The following is an 18943-nucleotide window of genomic DNA, read 5'->3' as shown; positions in this document are numbered from 1 at the left end:
TAAGATATCTATGCTCATCCTCCTGGGTGAAAATGTACAACCTGAAATACTGAATTTAGTGAACTACTGTCTTTCTTGCTTGCTACTTCACTGTTTGTTTAGCTCGTGTCTTTCTACTGCTTTCAAGATTCGCTCCTACACTAACTACATTTGAATGCTCCCTGATCATATGGCCCATAACAACAACAAAAACAAAAACTTCTGCTCCAGTGTTAACGTCGAACCACCAAACAGGGTCAGATCCAATTTCATAATTCAATCTGATCCTTGTAACATGTTCACTGAAGGTCTTATACAGGGCTGGGACACTTGTTAGTCACACTGCAAGAACTTCAGCAACCCTCATGTATAACAACAACGGGGCATTCGGCCAACAAATCCTTAACAACAACACATGCGAAATCAAATGCCCCCTCATAGTTTAATTCTCCTCCACAATTACACATCAGATACCACAAACAAGTAAACAGCAACACGAAATAAAATCAACCACCCACAAGAACTGACAAGAACCACAATATTCTTTACAAAACCTTGGGAAATGTTGCTGCTCCCAAGTTCAAACAATATACAATGAGCACTGGGCTGATATACAACTTACCTGATAGAGAACATCGAGGGTGACTGGGTAGATCATGTGCTCTACGATGACGCGCAGAACAGTGTTCGGGCCGCCCTGGGTATCGGTCTGGTTCACCAGAGCTTGGGCTGCCTGCAACGCCGCTTGTGCACTTGGGTTCTGCACGGGAGAAAGAAAAATTCATTGCCCCATGCCAAACGTACTAAATCGTGACGTTTGAACACGTAAATAAGCAGGTAACGAAATAATGAACAGAGGGATGATTAACGACAATCGATGGGTCTTCTTCCTTCAACGTTCCTCTGTTCAGTCATTAACTCTGCCTACTCCTTACTACCTCCATGTATACGATGTAAACATGGTTACCTTAACATTTAAAAAGAACTTCTTCAGCTGTCGAGCTGACATAACTTCTTTAATAAAAATGCCTCAGGGATACAGCTCAAAACTAGCAAATCCCCCTTTCATAGATAACCTTAACTGGTCATAGTCACTAATTCAAAGGGATGTGAGTAGCGTGGTAAAGGGGTTTGTGTACCCATGCAGGGTCGAGCACAGCTTCACAGCAAGGATGCCATGGTTATAGTTACGTTAAGAAGAGCCTTTGAGGAAATATCCTCACTTGGCCCCCTTCTCTGTTCCTTCTTTTGGAAAATTAAAAAACGAGAGGGGAGGATTTTCCAGCCCCCCCCGCTCTCTCCCCGTTTAGTCGCCTTATACGACACGCAAGGAATACATGGGAAGTATTATTTTCCCCATATCCCAATATATATATATATATATATATATATATATATATATATATAAGTTGAGAACGTATTCAGTTTTCAAAATGAATGTTCTGACAATGTCAGCTATGGCAGACCAGCTGACAAAGACGAGCACGCAGGGAAAAAATAAAAAAATGAAAGGGGGATTAAAGAACAAAGCGACTTACTGCGTTTGAGTGATTTTGGTCGGTCTTGAGCTCTTTGTGGTTTGAAAACTGGACGTAGACGGCGCGGCCACGCAGCTGGGCGGTACAGTTGGTGAAGTAGTTGACCATCGTGGTGGCGGCCACTTCATCGGACATCTCCAGGAATGCCTGAAACAAAATACAAAATGGTATTTAATAACACCACTGATGCCGACCCGCCACACAGAACCATCATCCACACTGTAGCTTTAACACTACATCATTCTACATACACGTGTTTAAAAACCACACAATTAATCACTACTGAGACATGCTCTTAACACAGGCTACAGTGGGAGCGACAGCTGACGGGGGGAGAGAGAGAGAGAGAGAGAGAGAGAGAGAGAGAGAGAGAGAGAGAGAGAGAGAGAGAGAGAGAGAGAGAGAATGATGATGATGATAGTTACATCTGTACTACCACGGTAGACATGGTCCAAAATGTGCAATGGATTCCGCTTTGTGTGTTGTTTCTTTAAGAGATAACCAACAAATTAAAACTATAATTTTCACAAGTGGAACATCATAATTTCTTGTAGTGTCTGCAGTGACCGTGACCTCTGATTCATTTCTTACCCCCAAAATCAACAAGTACCGTAGCTATCATCGATAGGTAAACACACACGATCAATATATATTGTTGCCATGAAAGTAAACCGACTCTGAGGTCAAAGCGACCTCCAACGGATCTGTTTTCCTCCAAAATATCTTCATTTCAAATTCCAATAAAATCGGACAATGGGTTTCGCAGTTATCCCGTGCAGACTAAATTGTGGGAGGATGGCTGGATGGGTGTATAGATGAACGGAAAACCCGATTACTAGGGGCAACACCAAAACTTCGTTTGGTAGGGGAGTTTTAATTACCAAGGCTGATACAATGATAAATGTCTGCTTTCGTTTCACTTTTCATATCAGCGGTAGTCTGCCTGGCAACTACTGTTCTCTTTATGGAAAGACAACAATACGAGACATTCCCTCGGGTGACAAGAACTCTGTTATTAGCCAGCGGAGGAGGGGAGGAAGTTTCCTCAGGCCGGGTCATTACAGGTGCCCCAGTAGATATTAACCTCCATTTAGGGCCACAAAACTTGCTGACTTGACTAACGCCTTCATCAGCTTCGAAACTAACGTGCAATAAAGCAACTTATTTACTCGAGAGATAATTCTAAACTTCTTCCATTACAACTTAAATGGTGCCACAGGCAGCCGGGCAGACGAAGTGCCAAGATAAGATTTCTATGGGGAAAAGTGATGCGTCTATAAATGACATACATAAACAAATAAAAAATGTCTAAAGACGCAACGCAGTAGACCTGGCAAGGATGATACAATGTATCAGTAATAAGAGAGAATGAAATGAAAGCAATAATAGCGTATGATCCGCCCAAAAACAATCATGAACGCGCCTTCCACCCATTAACACAATACAAACTTAGTCGGTATTGAAGATGATGCACCACTACCAAGATGTGTGTCACTTAAGGAAAAATAAAACGAGTAGTACTTGTAACTGTCCTAGTAGAAATAATATCGAAGTAACAACCACAGCTCTCTCTCTCTCTCTCTCTCTCTCTCTCTCTCTCTCTCTCTCTCTCTCTCTCTCTCTCTCTCTCTCTCTCTCTCAGAGAGGAAAGTGATTGGTTCTCAGTGAATGTAGGTTTGCGGCAGGGGTGTGTGATGTCTCCATGGTTGTTTAATTTGTTTATGGATGGGGTTGTTAGGGAGGTGAATGCAAGAGTTTTGGAAAGAGGGGCAAGGATGAAGTCTGTTGGGGATGAGAGAGCTTGGGAAGTGAGTCAGTTGTTGTTCGCTGATGATACAGCGCTGGTGGCTGATTCATGTGAGAAACTACAGAAGCTGGTGACTGAGTTTGGTAAAGTGTGTGAAAGAAGAAAGTTAAGAGTAAATGTGAATAAGAGCAAGGTTATTAGGTACAGTAGGGTTGAGGGTCAAGTCAATTGGGAGGTGAGTTTGAATGGAGAAAAACTGGAGGAAGTGAAGTGTTTTAGATATCTGGGAGTGGATCTGGCAGCGGATGGAAACATGGAAGCGGAAGTGGATCATAGGGTGGGGGAGGGGGCGAAAATTCTGGGGGCCTTGAAGAATGTGTGGAAGTCGAGAACATTATCTCGGAAAGCAAAAATGGGTATGTTTGAAGGAATAGTGGTTCCAACAATGTTGTATGGTTGCGAGGCGTGGACTATGGATAGAGTTGTGCGCAGGAGGATGGATGTGCTGGAAATGAGATGTTTGAGGACAATGTGTGGTGTGAGGTGGTTTGATCGAGTAAGTAACGTAAGGGTAAGAGAGATGTGTGGAAATAAAAAGAGCGTGGTTGAGAGAGCAGAAGAGGGTGTTTTGAAATGGTTTGGTCACATGGAGAGAATGAGAGGAAAGATTGACCAAGAGGATACAAGTGTCGGAGGTGGAGGGAACGAGGAGAAGAGGGAGACCAAATTGGAGGTGGAAAGATGGAGTGAAAAAGATTTTGTGTGATCGGGGCCTGAACATGCAGGAGGGTGAAAGGAGGGCAAGGAATAGAGTGAATTGGAGTGATGTGGTATACCGGGGTTGACGTGCTGTCAGTGGATTGAATCAAGGCATGTGAAGCGTCTGGGGTAAACCATGGAAAGCTGTGTAGGTATGTATATTTGCGTGTGTGGACGTATGTATATACATGTGTATGGGGGTGGGTTGGGCCATTTCTTTCGTCTGTTTCCTTGCGCTACCTCGCAAACGCTAGAGACAGCGACAAAGCAAAAAAAAAAAAAAAAATATATATATATATATATATATATATATATATATATATATATATATATATATATATATATATATATGCATCAGTATTTTGAATGTGATTAGCAGTGACTACGCATCAGTATTTTGAATGTGATTAGCAGACTTCTCTTTAATCCACGGTCACAAAATTCAGTAACACTGATTAAATACAGAAATCTATCTTGCATCCACGGAAGGAATACTGAATGAATTTACGTTCTGCGTAACTTTGTTAACAAGATGATCATGTGCCACTATCGACCGGCTGACCGTCTGGTTTTGAGTAAGTAGGGTGTCCTTTATCAACGTCAATAACAATCCACGGCAGAGTGTGATAAAAAAAAAAAAAAGCTACGTCATGTGATATAGTAAATACAAATTAGTAATGATACACGAAGGTGCCACACAGTCGACGAAACGTTGGGTCACAAGAATATTTTCCTTTTAAATTATAATCCTACAAGTAGACAATGAACTTTATCGCAAGATGTGTTGATTACCTTGCGGAGGGATGATGAGACATGCAAGTAGTGCATAAAAATGTCCACACTGCAAGCCATTATCTCAGTTACATCAAATAAAAAAAAGTTTCCCAAAACATGGCGCAGACAGAATCCTACAACAGATCATCTTGTTTAACTGACGATAAATGTTTGTCCTACTTTAACTCAGCATTGGCAAGTGTCTTCGGTGAGTGATACATTATCATCTGCATAGGAATTACTCCATCATCAGCTTGCTGATTACTGCTCTTCCGGGCCTAAAATCAAGAGAGAAAACTACAATGGATAAGAACAGGTCGGCTACAGAAGAAATGTTTGAAGCAGATGAGAAAGAATGAAAAAAAAGAACTGGACAAATCGATACAGCCACACCACACTGAAACGTACGTCCGCCATTGTTGGAAGCATCCAAATGAGTGGACCGGCACAATATTTGGTCTGGGATTTTGAGAGGTGCAACACACCAGATCTCCCGGACTTTAGAGAGCCTCCGAAATCCTATTAAGGCAGCCCCTCAACTTGTTGCCTGGTGCGAGGTACGGGGCAAGCACAGGCAGGCGCCGGCCCAGGGGGAGAAGCTGGAGAACCAAGACCAGAGTAAGAAGGAAGGAAGCCCAGGGAAACCGGAAACACGGGAGGGAAGGATGAAATTCGGACCACGAGGGAAGCAACTTTAATAATAACCAACAAGCTTGAAAATGCTATCTAAGGGAATACATCATTCAAGAGAGAGAGAGAGAGAGAGAGAGAGAGAGAGAGAGAGAGAGAGAGAGAGAGAGAGACTACAATGTGGAAGACAAGAAAACTGAGAAAAAATATAATGGAAGCTGGGAAAATTGAAAAAGTGTGCGTCGTTATTTCACCAAGTTTCTCTGGAAATAGCAGTTATTAATGCTCAGTGTGGCTACTGTGTGGAGACATCCCGTAGGTCTAGGCATTCTGTGGATGTCAAGCTTATCCCGTGTACATTGTACATATATACTTCAACTGACGGGTCTATAAAGTTCCAAGTATGTTACAGGAGAACGTTGACATGTTCCGAATCCGGGTTTGTATGGAATGAAGTCCTTTTTACCATCTATATCGTTGACCAGTCCTTCCACAATTCTGAGTATGATATGCCTTACTTTATGCAACACTGAAAGCAAGACTCAATGCCAGCTGCATATGCCATGTGACCACGTGACTCAGTAAATTAGCCTTAGTAGTGACTGACGTCTTTTATACATATTTCCACTTCCCAAACAGCGTAAATGTAACATAACATTCACAACCGAAACGCATTTCCCCAAGCTTGTAAATATACCGTAAGCATCTTGTCTTCCTATATGGATGCTAAATGTATCCTGCTGGGAGCAATCAAGAGGATTCCTGACCGTCATGCCCAGGGAGTGAGCAGGGTTTCCTCTACTGACGCCCTCCGGTTACTTTCCACGGCTTAAAACATCTTACATATTCAAGTGCTGCTGGTCGGTGAAGTCCTCTGGAACTGCTTTGTTTCCTCCTCTATGGAGCGAAGTAATGAGTGAACTTTTAATTTCCTGTTACGAGATATAAAGTTGGATTTCATCAAGAGATTTCGTCAAGTGTTCATACCAGAGTTCCGTACTTCTTTGGAAGTAATATTGTTCCACGAGTCTGGTCCAGAAGCAGGATGCATAGGAAATAAAGTCCCATGGTTTAGTGGTGGTGATATGTATCTCAAAAACGGATTACTTACATTTCATCAAAATTGTCGTTCCTCAATGAAAAAAAAAAAAAATGCAAAGTAAAAGTGTGTGTGTTTATATATCCGAGTGATCAACGCCAGTATCACCACGTTTCAAATATCTGATGTCATAAATGAACCTTTAGACTTCAAGTGGGCCATTGACTAAGTGCCTGTATATTCTACTTCATGACCTCAAGCCCAGACCTCGGGAACACTATTTGCAAAGATGATCAAAACACTAAAAATTCTCTGGTGTCCAGACATATACTCATCTTTCCCTGATACACAAATGCTTTGTATATGGCCATTCCCAATATATACGGGATTGGCAGATGCATATAATCAAAAAGCGTATAGTTCAATATACAAGATTTACATATATCAACGGTTAATTATTATTATCATTATTATATATATATATATATATATATATATATATATATATATATATATATATATATATATATATATATATATATATATATCCCTTATCCCTGGGGATAGGGGATTAAGAATACTTCCCACGTATTCCCTGCGTGTCGTAGAAGGCGACTAAAAGGGGAGGGAGCGGGAGGCTGGAAATCCTCCCCTCTCGTTTTTTTTTTTTTTTTTTTTTTTTTTTTTAATTTTCCAAAAGAAGGAACAGAGGGGGGCCAGGTGAGGATATTCCACAAAGGCCCAGTCCTCTGTTCTTAACGCTACCTCGCTAACGCGGGAAATGGCGAATAGTTTAAAAGAAAAAGAAAATATATATATATATATATATATATATATATATATATATATATATATATATATATATATATCATCCCTGGGGATAGGGGATTAAGAATACTTCCCACGTATTCCCTGCGTGTCGTAGAAGGCGACTAAAAGGGGAGGGAGCGGGGGGCTGGAAATCCTCCCCTCTCGTTTTTTTTTTTAATTTTCCAAAAGAAGGAACAGAGGGGGCCAGGTGAGGATATTCCAAAAAAGGCCCAGTCCTCTGTTCCTAACGCTACCTCGCTAACGCGGGAAATGGCGAATAGTTTGAAAGATATATATATATATATATATATATATATATATATATATATATATATATATATATATATATATATATATATATATATATATATCATACTTTGTCGCTGACTCCCGCGTTAGCGAGGTAGCGAAATGAAACAGACGAAAGAATGGCCCAACCCACCCACATACACATGTATATACATAAATGTCCACACACGCAAATATACATATCTATACCTTTCAACGTATACATATATAGACAAACAAATACACACATGTACATATTCATACAAGCTGCCTTCATCCATTCCCGCCGCTACCCAGCCACACATGAACTGGCACCACCCTACTCCAGCGTGCGTGCGAGGTAGCACTAGGAAAAGACAAGGCCACATTCGTTCACACTCAGTCTCTAGCTGCCATGTGTAATGCACCGAAGCCACAGCTCCCTTTCCACACCCTGGCCCCACAGAACTTTCCATGGTTTACCCCAGACGCTTCACATGCCCTGGTTCAATCCATAACACCACGTCGACCCCGGTATACCACATCGTTCCCATTCACTGTATTACCTGCGCGCCTTTCACCTTTATGTATGTTAAGGCCCTGGTGGCTTAAAATCTTTTTCACTGTCCTTCCACCTCAAATTTGTTCTCCCACTTATCCTCGTTCCCTCCATGTGACCAAGCCATTTCAATACATCTTCAGCTCTCTCAACCACACACTTTTTACTACCATACATCTCTTACACTTTCATTATTTACTCGATCAAACCACCTCACACCACATATTGTCCTCAATATCTCATTTCCAAAACATCCACCCTCCTCCGCACAATCCTATTTACAGTTCATGACTCATAACCATATAGCATTGTTGGAACCACTATTCCTTCAAACATACCCATTTTTGCTCTCCGAGATAACGTTCTCGCCTTCCACACATTCTTCAACGGTCCCAGAACATTCGTCCCCTCCCCCACCCTGTGACTCGGTTCCGCTTCCATGGTTCCATCCGCTGCCAAATCCACTCCCATATACCTAAAACACTTCAATTCCTCCAGTTTTCCTCCATTCAAACGTACCTCCCAATTGCCTTGTCCCTCAACCCTACTGTACCTAATAATCTTGCTCTTATTCACATTTACTCTCAGCTTTCTTCTTTCACACACTTCACCAAAATCATTCACCAACTTCTGCAGTTTCTCATCCGATTCAGCCACTAGCGGTGGATCATCAGCGAACAAATGACTCACTTCTAAAGCCTTCTCATCCACAACAGACTGCATACTTGCCCTCTCTCCAAAACTCTTGCATTCACCTACCTAACAACCCTATCCATCAACAAATCAAACAACCATAGAGACATCACGCACCCCTGCCGCACACCGACATTCACTGGGTACAAATTACATTCCTCTTCCTACCCGTAAACATGCCTTACATCCCCGATAAAAACTTTTCACTGCTTCTAGCAACTTACACCATATACTCTTAACTTCAACCGAGCATCTTTATCAACTTTCATAATCCTTCTCAAGATCCATAAATGCTACATGCAAATTCGTCTGTTTTTCAAACTATTTCTCACATACATTCTTCAAGGCAAGCACCTGATCCACACATCCTCTACCACTTCTGAAACCACAATGCTTTTCCCCAATCTGATGCTCTGTACATGCCTTGACCCTCTATATCAATACCCTACCATTTAACACAACACACACACACACACACACACACACACTTTAAAACTGCTATACATGAGTTGCCAATGAAAACGTCTCTGAGTTTCAAGGTTAGTTATAAATAAATGGTTAAGTCGTACAAATAATTCCTTATTTCAACACAAATATGTTGGTGTGTAGCATACGAAAGACCCGATACTTGAGGAAATACGTTTCCTGCCTTTATTATAGTGCACAAATTACACCTTGTGTTGTGACACACAGGTGCTCTGTGGATGCACGGAGGAAGAAAGCCTTGGGGATCATGGAGTTAAACAAAAGCCTTCATCAGAGTTAATGACACATAAAGAAGAGGAAAAATGAAGAGGAGATCTTTCATCAACACGCTGTTGTCAATCAACCCACCCAACGTCACCTTCCTCCGGCTGTGAGCTGAGGGAACGTATGTAATGAAGGAAAGACCGGCATAAAAGCATGATGAGATAAGCTGCAGGGGGACGGACTTAACTAGCGGGTTATGAAGCATGAGAAGTGTAGGGTGGGTGGGAACAGCCCTAAGCTCCATTTATCCCATTAAGGTGAGGCACTACGTATTAGTAGTACCTTGTATCATTAACATCATATAATATGAATCATTAAAATTTGTTTAACAAAGTCATGTGATTAGCAAATGGCAACCAAGATCTCTCCTACAAGCCTCTTGTGACCTAACGTACGTCGACTGTGGGACAACACTGCACAGCGGTCTGACCAAGCCATCCATAATCGTAATGTGAGAGCTTTTCCACAATTACCCATACCAGCAAAGATAGTGCCCACAGCAAGGACGGCAGTTAAAATCATAACCGCAATAAAGTTGTCCGGGGCCAGTTTACAATACTTTTTTTTTTTTTTTTTGTTAGCGAAGACAAAGGCAGCCGAGGCCCTAATCAAGGCCATCCCATTATATATATATATATATATATATATATATATATATATATATATATATATATATATATATATATATATTCATACTATTCATTTCCCGCGTTAGCGAGGTTATATATATATATATATATATATATATATATATATATATATATTTTTTTTTTCATACTATTCGCCATTTCCCGCGATAGCGAGGTAGCGTTAAGAACAGAGGACTGGGCCTTTTTTGGAATATCCTCACCTGGCCCCCATATCAACAATTACCACTGGAAAGGGAAAATAAAGACAATGAATACTTTCGTTAAATACATCCTCAGACAGAGTGGGGGGCAACACCAAGCGATAAAAAAAAATTGCATGTATAATTACTCAAACATGAATCACCAGGGTTCATTCTTTAGATGGAAGATGCTCGTCAACATAAAATGTCTATAATAAGAGAGAGAGAGAGAGAGAGAGAGAGAGAGAGAGAGAGAGAGAGAGAGAGAGAGAGAGAGAGAGAGAGAGAGAGAGAGAGAGAGATTTAAGCTCAAATTACTTAAATGGGAAAAAAGATTCTGAAACCATGCGCGACTATCCACCAGCGCACAGCAACAGCTGCAACAGGTACAGTCCACATCTCCAGCACACCACAGCAGTGACGTCACTGATCATCCAATATTCATCTCCGAAAATGCCCCACTGTCCAATACTATTACTACTCACCTCAAATTGTACAATCTTCAGCAGCACACTGGATCAACGCTACCCAGTACTGCTTGCCTATGATACTAACCAAAGAATGCCACAGGAAACGTTTAGTTCATTACAATGTTCAACGATGCAACGGGCCACCGTACGTGGAGACCTGCCGAGCCTCGTCCTGTACTAAGCCCATCATGATTGGGGCACAATCTACCCCAGCAACACCAGCTACCATAAATTTAGGTTGAGTTGGTGTTCACAGTAAATGCAGTCACTGGTAATTTCAACTGTTCTTTAACAGATTCCAAACTCAATCTAATCAAACGGGAACTAGGAAGTACTGTACAAAGATGAGTACCTCTTAATACATGTGTGTGTGTGTGTGTGTGTGTGTGTGTGTGTGTGTGTGTGTGTGTGTGTGTGTGTGTGTGTGTGCGGTGGGGGTTATAAAAGGATGGGCGAGCGAGTAACGTGTTACGTAAGTCCACTCCGGCCAACAAGTTATGAGACGTACCTGGTTCTTGCCCTTGAGGACGAGGACATTGGTGACCTTGCCGAAGGGAATACCCAGGTGGACGATCTCGGCCTCTGTCACCTCATTGGGGATGTTGCGGATGTGGATCACGCGGGACGGGGCCCCTGGGTTCTTCGTGTCCAACTTCACCTGAAAAAAAGGGGAAAAATACACAAATGAAAATCATCATAAAATAATTCTCCTGCTACCATCACAAACATGAACTACAAAATTCATCTGCCGGCAACTTCATCTTCAACTTCAACAATCTAACTTCAGGAAACTACCACCTTTTTTATATATATATTTTTCTTAACCTGTAGAGCAAACTATGATAATCTTTCAAACTTTAAATGAAAAGGTTACTAGAGCAATTCTCTGTACACAGAATATACATAATCTTGGGAGCAATAAATCTTTACAAAATCTTTTATAAAGTGCGTTCATCCTTAAAAAAATAATAAAACTTGCAAAACCATTTTTTTCCACTGGTCTGCAGCTGCAGGTATACACTGTTCCAGAGGTACACTACGACTTCAAAACCATTAAATAAATCTGATCCCCCCCCCCCACCCCCGGTATATCTTGGTTTCCTAGAAACAAGATGAAAGTTTAATACACGTTCTGGCCAGGAAAACATACAATTTCTCGTCTGCTCTCAACTTTGCCTAAAATCGGTGTTCACAATAGGCGTTCATCAAGGGTAATCTACAATGCCATGAGGATATTTAGTAAATAAGAATGTGACTAATGGTATCGGTAGTGTGAAGGTTAATGTCCCTTCCAGTGGTAAGGAAATTCTGAGACGCGACTCGTTAAACAAGGGAAGGTGAACAAGGGAAGGTGAACAAGGGAAGGTGACAGAGGCTTCCGGCATCACGGTAGCTGACCATCGTTTTTTTACGGTTTGCCATCCCGCAACAGTAACTTTTAACATTTCTTTCAAGTCTATCAAGTTGGTTAACGAACACAGCACTCACTCCTGTACTACAGTAAGGGTTCGTTTGTGGCAGTACTAAATTAAGTTAAATCAATAAGATGTCTTCTTTTCTCTATCCTCTTGTGTAAAGCATGCATAAAACTAGGAGGCTGGGTAGCTTGGGCCATATCACGTTCTGGCCATGGCCATGTTTGATGAGATTCATAGGTGCAGTCGTGCCATAACCGACGGCTTCCTACGACTCCCTCAACCAAAGCAACAGTTAAGTCAACAACATACACCGTACTGGTGCTTCACCCATACGACATCTTCATTCTACGCCGTTAAACACCAGTCTGAAATAATACATAAAAGAGCATACATCCAACTAAGAATTTAAGTCATTGTGAGAAAAGCCTGTGTGCAGCCAAACGCCAAGATATCAAGGCTTTTCTGGCGCAAGCAGCCGTGTTACGATGTCATCAGCAGTCTAAAAGCTAACAAGATGGCCTATACCCAAAACTGGGGGAGAGACAAAAAAGTTTGGGAGTGGAGGTTAAGCGTGGCGGCGGTGGTTTCTAGCAGGGTTCCCAAGAGACGAGGGAGCGACACACCATTAGTTATGCTCACTGGCCAGACTGCGAGAAGTGCTGGCCCCGGAGCCTCGTAACTACGGCACCATGGAAATGAGCGCTTCTCCTTCCCCACCTCCCTGCTGTACTCCGCCACCTGCTGTGTACGCTACCGCGTCGCCCTAGGTACGGCCGCGAGGCGTCCATTCTCAGTTTTGTGATGCTAGCATTACATATTAGCTGACCATCTACCTTGCTGGGAGACTTCGCGAGCTGATGGTGATGGGATTTTACTAAGATTGTCCGGTGACGCCTGGCCGTTACTTCTTCAAGCAGTCACGGGCAGAGGCTCCCGCTCCACTCTCTCCTGTCTTTAACGAGGCGAGGGAGACTCTTAACCCCGCAAGTGTCTTAACGTTGTGCCTCCCTCCATCCTTACCTTTCTCCCTCCCTCTCCTCACACCAATGTCAACACCCACGGCCCCTTCACCAAACCCATACTGATGCAAACCAGGAAACGCATCACTGCCACATTTCTTTCCTGCCTCGTTTCTTCGCACAACCTAAACCCTGGGACCAGCGATTACAGATATTAATTCAATGCACGATACAGAACAACAAAGACATTACGAAAGTGCCTTAAGTCAGCCAACAAAATTGAAATTTTCTAAATGCAAGCATTCAAGAACGCCCAAGGTTCACCCAGGCCCCCGCGCATACAACCTATGCTGAACCAATCAGGTACAATACATGTACGAATAAATGTAATGTACACGATTCAGCCAAGGTTCCCCTTGTGATCCTCTACTTCAGCTTTCCCTCACAGTAACTAGGCAAATCAAATTAGCTATGTGGACAATGTGGATATCAGGAACACGAATAACTGAAATCCTTCACACAACGCGGATCTTAGGAAAATAGGCGACTGAAATCCTTCAATGTTTGAGTGTAAGAGTCTTGCAGCCTATCGTCAGTACAGCCCCTGGAACAGAAAGGTATAGAACGGTGAAGGAAGTAAAGGCAACTGAGAAGGACTGACAAATATTAAATGTGCAGAGACAAATCTATAGAAAGCTGAAGTGAAACTGAGGAGGAACAAGCATGATGACAGAGTAGGGTTCAAAGTAATGTCGAAGGCCAAGTAAGAACAAGAGAAAGGGGAGGTGCAGGTGCGAGAGGGAATGCTTGAGAAGAGGAGTCAGGTGGTGGTTCCCAGGGCGACCATGGTGCCGCCGTCATGCTCGCCATGCACAACCGCTACATCACACTGCCTGCAAACACCAATGTCTAATCTTAACAACCTACCCTGATCAGCTCACGTCTTACACGCCTGGTACGAGTCGATGGGTGTAAATATTTATCGGATTTGTATACCACCTAAATGCTACTACTGACAGGGAGGAAAAAGGAAGTGGGTTGAGGTCCGTTAACCACAATCACTGTGGCTGACCTCAGCCTCCTAATGAAAACCAGCAGCGGGATAATGAGATAGAAAAGGATTTACTTCAATAAACGAGTTCTCTACCAAGACGATATCGACACATGGTGCATTAGGTATAACCCTCGTCTGACATTACTGACTCGAACATATCCGGTCTCCTCTCCTCCAAAAATTCTTTTTCGGGGTACACAGCTTTTGGAGTCAATGTGAAGTTAATTGTGTGTTGTATAATCGCTCTGCGTCATAATGATGCAGATACCATACAGAACAGGATGGGAGCATCTTCACTCCTGTTGACTTGTATCCAGCTAGCGTCACACGGAAGCAGTAACGAGATGTAACAAAGGCTCTGCCGAGCAGACACAGCCTTCTCGAAACTACGCCACAGATACACTAACACAAAAAATCTAAATGTGACGCCGGAACGAGTTCTCACCGGCAGGTTCTGGTACAGTGAAATTTTACTACAGCAGCGTTGCTACCACCGAATTCAAAATTCACGTTCAATATTCTATGATTTTCGGGTATAATCAGGTGATCCGACCCCAATAACCAATCTCAGGGAAGTGATGAGACAAAGCGTGCTCATCAAAATGTTGTAAAGGAAACTGATGAATATGCCGGTCTGGAATAATAAATTCTTTCCTGAACAACAGTATACTGAGTAATATTGTTGTATTACTGCATGATGCATTACTAATATACTGGTGTGAGGTCTCGTCTCTCACTCTCCATTTTTACAGTTAAGAAAAAGAAAAAAAAGTTGGTTTTAACTCTCCCTCCCCCTCAAAACGAACCGCCGCTCTCTTCACCACAGCGTTGCTTTTCTCCCTCTTTCACGGGCATTACTATAGCTCCTACCCTCGGTGGCCTGCTTGGGAGCATCTTCAGCTGGTCAAGAAGCTCTTAGCAGTACATCCCATTCCTGTTGTGTAACCAGTAATCATCGTGGAGGACAGTTTTCTTGTAAACCTTTATTGTGACACGCAACCTTATTCACCTCGCCTCCCCACCTTCCCCGACCCTTACAATGTCTTCCTTTAAGAACCCCGTCTCTCAAAACATGAACATGTGGCTTTCCTCACCAATCTTGATATGGACATATTGAGCCCATGATTCTCTCTCTCTCTCTCTCTCTCTCTCTCTCTCTCTCTCTCTCTCTCTCTCTCTCTCTCTCTCAGCGGACTCTTTTGCAACTGGTACCCAGTAAGTGGGAGGTTACCTTCGAAAAGGCTCTTACTGTTGTCAGCAGATGAAAAGATTACAATAAGAGCACCTAACCCTATTTTATGCGAACTCCAGCCTTGAAGCTGCCGTATTCTCTCAATATATATATATATATATATATATATATATATATATATATATATATATTTTTTTTTTCAAACTATTCGCCATTTCCCGCGTTAGCAAGGTAGCGTTAAGAACAGAGGACTGGGCCTCTGAGGGAAAATCCTCACCTGGCCCCCTTCTCTCTTCCTTCTTTTGGGAAAAAAAAAAAAAAAAAAAAATATATATATATATATATATATATATATATATATATATATATATATATAATATATATATATGATCTTTCCTTTCATACTATTCGCCATTTCCCGCGTTAGCGAGGTAGCGTTAAGAACAGACGACTGGATCTTTGAGGGAATATATATATATATATCTTTCTTTCTTTCAAACTATTCGCCATTTCCCGCATTAGCGAGGTAGCGTTAAGAACAGAGGACTGGGCCTTTGAGGGAATACCCTCACCTGGCCCAGTCCTCTGTTCTTAACGCTACCTCGCTAATGCGGGAAATGGCGAATAGTATGAAAAAAGAAATATATATATATATATATATATATATATATATATATATATATATATATATATATATATATATATATATATATGGCGATGGGAATGAATAAAGGCAGACAGTTTGAACTGTGGGCACGTGTATATATATATATATATATATATATATATATATATATATATATATATATATATATATATACATACATTGAGATGTATAGGTATGTATATTTGCGTGTGTGGACGTGTATGTATATACATGTGTCTGTGGGTGGGTTGGGCCATTCTTCCGTCTGTTTCCTTGCGCTACCTCGCTAACGCGGGAGACAGCGACAAAGCAAAATAGAATAAATATAAATAAATATATTGCAAGAGGTCACAGCGGCGAGCTGATCTAGTAAATGCAAATTAGCAAGGTCCCTTGTATATCAACTGATTGTCCTAGTCCTACGTCTTCCATCTCATTTTTTATCTCCCCTGACGATGTAATCATTACACGAAAGTGGAATTGAAAAATTCGCATGTTTCATGAATATCATACATATCAGTTGGCTGTTTCCAACATTAACGAGGTAGCACTAGAAACAAGAAAGGCCGCATTCTCTAGCTGTCAAGTGCAATGCACCGAAACCACAGCTCCCTCTCCACAACCAACCAGGCCCCACAGACCTTTCCATGGTTTACCCCGACGCTTGACACGCCACTGTTCATATACTATGTGTGTGTGTGTGTGTGTGTGTGTGTGTGTGTGTGTGTGTGTGTGTGTGTGTGTGTGTGTTCTTTTCTAATTATGCTGATCCTAAACCTTCTAATTATACAGCCAAAAATAACTAACTCTGAGGTAGACGAGTACTGGTGGCGGACAGAACGAGTCCAAAGGTTGAGTCTGTTAGCAGCAGTGGGTGAGGTGGACGAGTAATCTACCTAACCTGGCGCCAAGATCTTGCGGGAACCATAATCGCTCTTTACTGTCTTTAAATACTTGACCACCTGAACCGTAAATTTAAGAAAAGGAGTAAAAACGATAGTAGAGCAATACAAGACAAAATGTTACGCAAGCTATTCCTCTAAAATTGAAAACAATAAAAAAAGCACTGGAGACGATAACAATCAGCAGGAGTAAAATATCCATTACAAAACACACGTTCGTTCCCGTTCCAGTAGGCGGCTCTGCTATCACACGTTTCTCCCACAAGCTGGACGACAAAGCGAGTCCCTACTATAACAGCACAGACAAACAAACACGCATACACAAGCGTCAAAGGCAAATTCGTTAGATTTAAAAGTCACTGACGAGTTAAAGATGAGGACGGAGGGCGGCAGCTCTCCCGCCAGGCCGAACCACCTGCAAGCATCTCTCCACGACCGTCAATGTACGACGACGATGTAGGGAGGCGAGAGATTCCCAACACCTACCCGACCCTCAACTGACAATGGCGGTACATGTATAGAAGCTAACAAACAGCTGGCCAACCAAGATACAAGTCCTGCCTAGTATCGATGTCTCGACCCGAATCTAACAAGGACCATACCACAGCCGAAAAGGACTCTCATGTGCTCGCCCGCGAGGTATGAGGTGCGTGCTGCAGCACTGTACTGCCCGTACTGGGTTGCATTGATGACACACATGCAGCACCATACCTAACATGCAACAACTGGCTCCCTGAAAACATCTAAAGCTATGCAACCTCTCGCTAAGCCTTCTTCCAGGGCAGGTCATGCCACTCAGCGAGTCTATTACCCAAGATGTCATAAACAGCGATGTTTATGTAGTTGAAATGCGCATGCACGTAACAGACAGAGACATATACAAAAAATGAAATACTAATCTACTGATTATCATTCTCTCGATCTGCAATCAGTTATACTAGTATGTTTGATAAGGGAGTTATCAGGGGATACCTGAAGTCTTCGGAAGTCTCTATCCCGCACAGCCCGGCCCGGGCCCGGGGTGTTAGATCAAGTCGTTGGTCGACCAGCCTGTTGAGAGCCGCAGCCCTCAGGGCTTACATAGCCCCTCCCCGTCACAACCTGGCTGGTCCGATACAATTTGTTGGTCCTTGTCCAGAGCACTCCTTAAAACTATAATGCAACTCCAAAGTGAGTGAGAGAGAGAGAGAGAGAGAGAGAGAGAGAGAGAGAGAGAGAGAGAGAGAGAGAGAGATTACTTCACCTCAAGCTCTGTAAACTCAACGTACTAATTCTCAAAACTGACGGAATATAAAGCAGCCAAATGAATAGCGTATCTGTAAAGATACAGTTACCCTCTTTCGATGGAGACTACCGTAACTCATACTGTAATGATATGTAACAGGTGGGTAACACCAGTAACTAGCGTCACTCGAAAATCGTGAGGCAAAATAATGACAGAATAATAACCACCTACAGATCTTAGCAATTAAACGTGAACTTACAGATACTTAAAAAATCATTCATTTGCTTAATAAAAGCAGACCAAGTTCACGTGCAGACAAGAACTAGACCAACTTCACTTGCAGACAAGAACTAGACCAAGTTCACTTGCAGACAAGAACTAGACCAAGTTCACTTGCAGACAAGAACTAGACCAAGTTCACTTGCAGACTAGAACTAGACCAAGTTCACTTGCAGACTAGAACTAGACCAAGTTCACTTTCAGACAAGAACTAGACCAAGTTCACTTTCAGACAAGAACTAGACCAAGTTCACTTTCAGACAAGAACTAGACCAAGTTCACTTTCAGACAAGAACTAGACCAAGTTCACTTGCAGACAAGAACTAGACCAAGTTCACTTGCAGACAAGAACTAGACCAAGTTCACTTTCAGACAAGAACTAGACCAAGTTCACTTTCAGACAAGAACTAGACCAAGTTCACTT

General features: G+C 42.2%; 1 protein-coding gene across 40 annotated transcripts in view; it reads right to left on the bottom strand.

Moving 5' to 3' along the window:
* Window positions 1–18943, bottom strand: part of heph (polypyrimidine tract-binding protein 1 heph) — a 503533-nt gene that overhangs the window by 70366 nt on the left and 414224 nt on the right. For 23 of the 40 annotated variants that reach the window (XM_071687661.1, XM_071687698.1, XM_071687719.1 and 20 more), the window contains 3 exons: window positions 11353–11502; window positions 1518–1664; window positions 602–739 (listed from right to left, as the gene is read on the bottom strand). In XM_071687661.1, the coding sequence (XP_071543762.1) occupies window positions 602–739; window positions 1518–1664; window positions 11353–11502 (435 nt within the window). Of the gene's footprint in view, window positions 1–601; window positions 740–1517; window positions 1665–11352; window positions 11505–18943 lie in introns of all 40 variants that reach the window. The other 17 variants (XM_071687729.1, XM_071687756.1, XM_071687775.1 and 14 more) reach the window with 2 other exon arrangements.

The sequence above is a fragment of the Panulirus ornatus genome, chromosome 3 (assembly GCF_036320965.1).
Source record: "Panulirus ornatus isolate Po-2019 chromosome 3, ASM3632096v1, whole genome shotgun sequence".
Classification (NCBI taxonomy): Eukaryota; Metazoa; Arthropoda; class Malacostraca; order Decapoda; family Palinuridae; genus Panulirus; species Panulirus ornatus.
This window is presented reverse-complemented; position numbering and strand designations above follow the sequence as displayed.